This window comes from Rhinolophus sinicus, linkage group LG14 (genome assembly GCF_036562045.2).
Source record: "Rhinolophus sinicus isolate RSC01 linkage group LG14, ASM3656204v1, whole genome shotgun sequence".
Taxonomy (NCBI): Eukaryota; Metazoa; Chordata; class Mammalia; order Chiroptera; family Rhinolophidae; genus Rhinolophus; species Rhinolophus sinicus.
In genome coordinates, this window is record NC_133763.1 from 52413622 (window position 1) to 52421382 (window position 7761).

General features: G+C 49.1%; 1 protein-coding gene across 1 annotated transcript; it reads left to right on the plus strand.

Annotated features, from left to right (window-relative positions):
• Positions 1 to 2368, plus strand: LORICRIN (loricrin cornified envelope precursor protein). Its single transcript, XM_074319100.1, has 2 exons — positions 1 to 860; positions 902 to 2368. The coding sequence occupies exons 1-2, from the start codon at positions 1 to 3 to the stop codon at positions 2130 to 2132; spliced, it is 2091 nt and encodes a 696-aa protein (XP_074175201.1). The 3' UTR covers positions 2133 to 2368.
• Positions 2369 to 7761: the final 5393 nt, after the last annotated feature.

Genomic DNA, 7761 nt, shown 5'->3' on the forward strand with positions numbered 1-7761 from the left:
ATGCTCTCTACCCTCCTTCCAGGCTTCTCCTCACAAAGGATGTCTTATCAGAAAAAGCAACCCACTCCCCAGCCCCCAGTGGTCTGTAAGACCTCCGGCGGCGGCGGCGGCGGCGGCGGCTGCGGCGGGGGCTCTTCTGGCGGCGGCGGCGGCGGCGGCGGCTGCGGAGGAGGTTCCGGTGGGATCGTCAAGTCCATCGGCGGCGGCTCCTCCGGCGGCGGCGGGGGCGGCTGCGGCGGCTACTCCGGTGGCGGCGGCGGCTACTCCGGTGGCGGCGGCTGCGGCGGAGGTTCCGGTGGGATCGTCAAGTCCATCGGCGGCGGCTCCTCCGGCGGCGGCGGGGGCGGCTGCGGCGGCTACTCCGGTGGCGGCGGCGGCTACTCCGGTGGCGGCGGCTGCGGAGGAGGTTCCGGTGGGATCGTCAAGTCCATCGGCGGCGGCTCCTCCGGCGGCGGCGGGGGCGGCTGCGGCGGCTACTCCGGTGGCGGCGGCGGCTACTCCGGTGGTGGCGGCTGCGGAGGAGGTTCCGGCGGGATCGTCAAGTCCATTGGTGGCGGCTCCTCCGGCGGCGGCGGCGGCGGCTGCGGCGGCTCCTCCGGTGGCGGCGGCGGCGGCTGCGGAGGAGGTTCCGGTGGGATCGTCAAGTCCATTGGTGGCGGCGGCGGCTCCTCGGGCGGCGGCGGGGGCGGCCGCGGCGGCTACTCCGGTGGCGGCGGCGGCTACTCCGGTGGTGGCGGCTGCGGAGGAGGTTCCGGCGGGATCGTCAAGTCCATCGGCGGCGGCTCCTCCGGCGGCGGCGGGGGCGGCTGCGGCGGCTACTCCGGTGGCGGCGGCGGCTACTCCGGTGGTGGCGGCTGCGGAGGAGGTTCCGGCGGGATGGTCAAGTCCATTGGTGGCGGCTGGGCGGCGGCTCCTCCGGCGGCGGCGGGGGCGGCTGCGGCGGCTACTCCGGTGGCGGCGGCGGCTACTCCGGTGGCGGCGGCTGCGGCGGAGGTTCCGGTGGGATCGTCAAGTCCATCGGCGGCGGCTCCTCCGGCGGCGGCGGGGGCGGCTGCGGCGGCTACTCCGGTGGCGGCGGCGGCTACTCCGGTGGTGGCGGCTGCGGAGGAGGTTCCGGCGGGATCGTCAAGTCCATCGGCGGCGGCTCCTCCGGCGGCGGCGGGGGCGGCTGCGGCGGCTACTCCGGTGGCGGCGGCGGCTACTCCGGTGGTGGCGGCTGCGGAGGAGGTTCCGGCGGGATCGTCAAGTCCATTGGTGGCGGCTCCTCCGGCGGCGGCGGCGGCGGCTGCGGCGGCTCCTCCGGTGGCGGCGGCGGCGGCTGCGGAGGAGGTTCCGGCGGGATCGTCAAGTCCATTGGTGGCGGCTCCTCCGGCGGCGGCTGCGGCGGCTACTCCGGTGGCGGCGGCGGCGGCGGCTGCGGAGGAGGTTCCGGCGGGATCGTCAAGTCCATCGGCGGCGGCTCCTCCGGCGGCGGCTGCGGCGGCTCCTCCGGTGGCGGCGGCGGCGGCGGCGGCTGCGGAGGAGGTTCCGGTGGGATCGTCAAGTCCATTGGCGGCGGCTCCTCCGGCGGCTGCGGGGGCGGCTCCTCCGGCGGCTGCGGGGGCGGCTCCGGCGGCGGCGGCGGCGGCTCCAGCCAGCAGGTCTCGTGCCAGAGCTACGGAGGCGGGTCTAGCGGCGGCTGCGGGGGCGGCTACTCCGGCGGCGGCGGCGGCGGCGGCGGCCAGCAGGTCACGTGCCAGAGCTACGGAGGCGGGTCTAGCGGCGGCGGCGGCGGCGGCTGCGGCGGGGGCTCTTCCGGCGGCGGCGGCGGCGGCGGCTCCTCCTGCCAGCAGGTCACGTGCCAGAGCTACGGAGGCGGGTCTAGCGGCGGCGGCGGCTGCGGCGGGGGCTCTTCCGGCGGCGGCGGCGGCTGCGGCGGGGGCTCTTCCGGCGGCGGCGGCGGCTCCTGCGTGCAGACCACCCAGAGCGCGTGCGCGCCCCAGCAGAGCTACTGCGTGGAGTCGTCTGGCGGCGGCGGCGGCGGCGGCGGCTGCGGCGGCGGCTCCTCCGGGGGCGGCGGTGGAAGTGGCGCGTGCGTGCCGGAGTGCCACCAGACCCAGCAGAAGCAGGCGCCCAGCTGGCCATGCAAATAAGGCTGGCGGGACTCCGCGGAGGCGAAGGAGCTGGAGGCGGTCTCGGTGGGCGCGGACAGGCTTAGCGCTCTCTTGACCTTGCGCTGAGGTTCCCAGACCTTTCATGTCTTCATCCGCTGGTGGGAGCCGTTAAGCTTTCAGGCTGTTACTTGTCCTGCGTTTTCCCTCCGGGATTTCTGTACAGCGACCCTCCAACCCCAGTACCTCCTCAGCCAATAAATTTGCAATTCTGAGAATTTTTGAGTGTCCAGGAGTATTCGTAGCTTCCAAGTTCATTCATTCTGTTCCTCTGTTCGTTACCCACACATACATTCATTCATTAAACAAATATATTTATTTCCCTGGGTGGAGGGGAGGGGGAGTCACCAGAGGCAGGAGGAATTCCGTGTTTCCCCTGAAAATAAGACCGGGTCTTATACTAATTTTTGCTCCAAAAGACGCCTTAGGGCGTATTTTCAGGAGGTGTCTTATTTTTTCATTTACAATAATACGTTTATTCAAAAACAGTCATGTCAGCTTTTGGAACATCATAACATACGAAATGGGTCCTTCTGGCTGACGATCTTAACTGGGGCTTATTTCGGGGTAGGGCTTATTTTCGGGGAAACACGGTAGCTGGCAAGAGTAACCCAAGATGTGAACTGTTACAGTTTTAGCGCTTTAGATTGCAAGGTGATCCCAAAACCCAAAGATCTTGGGAAGAGACTCTGCTAAACAGCCCCTCCGTTCCCCAGTAGCCACGCTGGGTCTCCTCCTTGAGTTAAATGCTTTTTTTTAAGACAGGGCTGCCTTGGGAGATTCTCTAACACAGCATAAGTGCATGAGATGTTAAACACCAATACCAGAGTTATCGTGGGGAGACAGGAAGCTTTCCACTTAAGGAAGAAGCTACAGCTGCTCTGTTTCATTACATGGTACAGAACATCAGCCTGCTCAGGAACTTTCTAGGTCTTGTTTCATATCATGATTCTACCAACCCTAAGTAAATGCCTTTGTATTGATTTACTCAAAGCAAAATGCCTGCTCCATCAACAAAACCAAGGCGTTCCCCCTACCCAATCACTGCTGGAGAGAAAGACAAATCACCTGTCCCCAACTCTTCACCACCACCTTCCTCATTTTACAACAGTAACTTCCGGAGATGAAAACGGGTAGTAGCTTTAATGCTCCAAAGTCCAACCACTGCATTAATTTTGTTTTTTTAAATGAAAGGAACACTTTTAATTTTGTACCAGATGTAGTAAATGTATTTCTCCCTATTGCTCCTGCTAAGTATAACAAAAATATCTGGACATAATGTATAAAAAAACAGAAGAGTCAGACAGGTGGAAAGAAAAAGGCAGAACAGGGAGAGTCTTCAGAAAACTGACACAGTGGTAAGTTCCCTGGGTTTTCTTTTTGCCTCTGTATATCCTGGATTGGGTACTAGAAAGTCTGCAACCAAAAAATGCAAACAGATGCAGACAGAAAAATAGCCCCAAGAAAATCTACTTTCTTTATCCAAGGATCAGGAAAGAGAAGACCTGTAAGGCAGAAACCTTTAGACAACGTCCACGCTACTTTAATTTTTTTTAGTGATTATATTACTTGTTTTATTAATCTTTTTTTATTGGGGAATATTGAGGAACAGTGTATTTTTCCAGGACCCATCAGCTCCAAGTCAAGTTGTTGTTGTTTTTCAATCTAGTTGGGGAGGGTGCAACTCAGCTCCAAGTCAAGCTGTTGTTCTTCACTTTAGTTGTGGAGGGCACAGCTCACTGGCCCATGTGGGAATCGAACTGGTGACCTGGGTGTTATGAGCACTGCACTCTAACCAACTGAGCCAACCGGTCACGCCAACATCCACCCTACTTTAGCCAAACATCTTAGAAAAAAAATGAATGGAAATATTGGGATTCCCAAAGAGATAACACCTCATGCACACACACCTCACTGTTGCAGTATTATCAAAAGCCTGCTATGGCTAAAGATTTAAAACAGTCTCCTAACATAATACCAAAAATGTCCAGCACACAATCGAAAATCATTCATCATACCGAGAACCAGGAAAATCTCAACTTGAATGAGAAAAGACACAGTCAATATATATACTAACATTGAAATGATACAGATTTGGGGATTATCTGACAGTGATTTAAAGAAGACATTACAAAAATGTTTTAACAAGAAATTATAAATGCACTTAAATGAAAAAAAATAAGCCTGGGCAAAGAAATAAAAGATATAAAGAAGAGTCAAGTAGAAATTTCAGAACTAAAAATATAATACCCAATTGTAGGATTAAGTTATAGAATTGAAACATAAAACACTGGATAGGTCAATAACACAACGGAGATGACAAAGAATCAGTGAACTCAAAAATAGGTCACCAGAAATTATCCAATCTCAACAACAGAAAGAAAATAGACTGAAAAACAAAACAAAAAAACACTCTTAGATGAAAGAAAACTAAGAAAATGTGTTATTGGTAGACCTGTCTTAAAGAATGGCTAATGGAAGTTCTTCAAACAAAAAGAAAATGATAAAAGAAGGCAACAAGACACATCAGAATTAATAGTATAAAGTGTAAAATTTTGGATAAATATAGAACAGTATCTTGGCGTTTTTTTTAAATTATGTTTGACAGTTGAAGCAACAACCATAACATTAATTAGTTCTCAACATACGTGGAGGAAATATTTCAGACAATGATATGATAAATAGGGAGAGTAATGGTAAGGTTTACATTTCACTCAAACAGGTAAAATTTCAATGCCAATAGACTACGATAAGTTACGTGTATATAATGCAGTATCTACAGCAACCACTAAAAAAAACTATACAGAGAGATACACTCAAAAACATTACAGATAAGTGAAAATGAAAGTAAATTTTTTATTGTAGAATAGCATACATTTATTCAAGTACACAAAATATAAGTGACAGTTCAATTAATTTTTACATCAAATGCATCCCAATAACTAAACCTCAGAAGCCTTTCTTATCTCCTTTCCAGTTATTAGCTCCCCGAAAGGTACCATTGTTCTGACTTTGATTAGTGTAGATTAAATTTCCTTATTTTTGAAGGTTATATAATCTTAAGTATTTTTTATATCTGGCTTTTTTTTTTCTCAATATTATGTTTGCGAAATTCATTCATGTGTTTGCGCTGAGCAGTAGCTTTTTATTTTTCATTATCATATAGTTTAGCAGTATATGAATATATCAACATTTGTCTTTTCTAATGTTAATTGATGTGTGTTGTTTCCAGTTTTTTGCTATCACAAGATCTGTTTATGTTCGGTTTTGTTGGATACTGTCAGTTTTTCAAAGTACTGCATCAGATTTTGGTTATTTAATTTTTTTTAATTTTTTTTTTCTGACAAGGGAGCACTGTTAGTTTCAGACAGTGTTTAACTCAGCTCCTGGCTGCAGAGTGATATTATCATCAGCCCACCCTTTCCATTAGAGCTTCTCTCCTGTCTGCCTTTATCCCTTGCTTTCCTCATTCTCCTCAGTCACTTCTCATCGCATACTTGTTTTACCTATCATTTCTATGATTTCTCTCTTCCTCTTCTCTTGGTCTAGAACTGTTGTTCTGTTTTGTTTTGTTTTTAATTAAAGTTTATTGGGGTGACAATGGCTAGTAAAGTTACATAGGTTTCAGGTGTACAATTCTGTAATACATCACCTATATATCACATTGTGTGTTTGCATCGGAATTCTTGATGGTGATGCTTTGCATCTCAGCAACACTTGGTTTTGCGTCTTTTTTGTTATAGCCTGGAGACTCTCCAAGTCGATGATCTATAATTCGCTTTTCACAAATCAAATCTTAATATATTGGATTTTCATTATCACTTATTACAAACTATTTTAATATCTTTTGTGATGTTTTTTTTTCCTTTAATCCATGACCTATTAGGAATCTATGACCTAATTTCTAAATATTTGGGCATTTTCCAGATAGCATAATGTTATTAATTTCTAGAAATTTAATTTCATTGGGGTTGGAGAACATATTCTGTATGATTTCAATCCTTAAAATTTTAGAGATGTTTTGTGGCCAGTATGTGATCTAGCTTAAAGAAAGTTTCATGTGCATTTAAAATTCTTTGAGAAGAATTTATAGTTCTTGGGTATTTAAGTCAAGTTAATGGTGTTGTTCAATTTTTCTGAAACTTTACTGATTTTTGCCTGCTAGTTCTATAAATTACTGAGAGACAGGTGTTAAAATCACCAACTGTGGTTGTTCTTAAGTACATATACATTTAGAATTGTTCTATCTTCCAGATTAAACATTATGAAATGTTTTCCTCTATCATAATTTTTGTCTTGAAGTCCACTCTTTATCTGATAGTAATAGAGTCATTCCAGTTTTCTTATGCTTACTCTTTGTGTGGTAGATCTCTTCTCATATTATCACTTTGAAGCTCTCTGCATCTTTATATTTAAAATGCATCCTTGCAAACATCATATAGTAGGGTCATGTTTTTTAATCCGGTCTGAGAATCTCTGCTTATGATTGTTCCCCTGAATGTCATGTGTCCATTTTATTTGACTGTTAAATCTTTTGGGGTTTTTTTTATTATTATTATAAATTCTACCTACAAGAAAATGTAATACGAAGTTATTACAGTTTTATGAATAATAGGAAAATGGTGACCTACCCTTTTCTGGGAGGCAGAAGGCCCCCTGGCCCTGTAACCCTGTCCCCTATCTCCACGAAGACTCAGCCACCTCTAGCCTCAACCTATCCGAGGCTCTGTAAAATGGGGATAGTCAAGCCCACCTCACACGGCCGCTGTGGAGCTCACAGTTATAAATATCCGTCTGGCTGGAGGGAGGTCACTCTTGCTTTAGGATCTCAACCTATTTGAGAGACCCTGAATGCCACCGGCACCCCACTCGTGCTGAGCACGGGCGGACTCGCGCGCCCCCTGCTGGTTGGCAGCGGCACCGCACCTGAAGGTTTGAGGTTTCCTTCCCTCTCTAATAAGCATTTGTCTCATTCAGCCTCAGTGCTGTACAGGGAGCCTTGTGGGTGATCCGTATTTTCTGACAAGGGCTCACTGGGCTCCGTCATAGTTTCCACAAAAGAGGGGCAGAGTGTCCCTGTATGACGTATGGACATTAGAGGAAAGTGCACTGGCTTTCAGGTCAGGCAGGCTTGAGTTTGCGGACCCCACCCTGCGCCCTTACCAGCTGGGCCACCTGGGATTCCTAATTGACATCTATTGCGAGCCACTTGGTTGTCATCTTTCTGAAGCCACTTGATCTTTTAAGAAAATATCAAAATATTAAGAGAAATAAAATGTGTTGGCCAAGACCAGCAAATAATTGCATACTGCTAAAAAAGATTGTCACTCCATCACTGTGGAAAACAGACAAATTTCCCACATCAACCACCTTATAGGTACAGATGAAGAAACTGAGCTTCAGAGAGATTAGTTACTCTACCCAAAGGCACCAAGTTTGTTTTTATTTATATTGCCATTGCTGTTTATTTTAACTGTGATCATCGCATTAAACTCAATTTTAACCTAAGGGCCTCCCTTGACCTTTATCCGTGGTGAAATTCATCTCTCACTTTCCTGCTGACTCACACAAACTATTAAGCAACTACCATATTCAAGAACCCGGATAGACC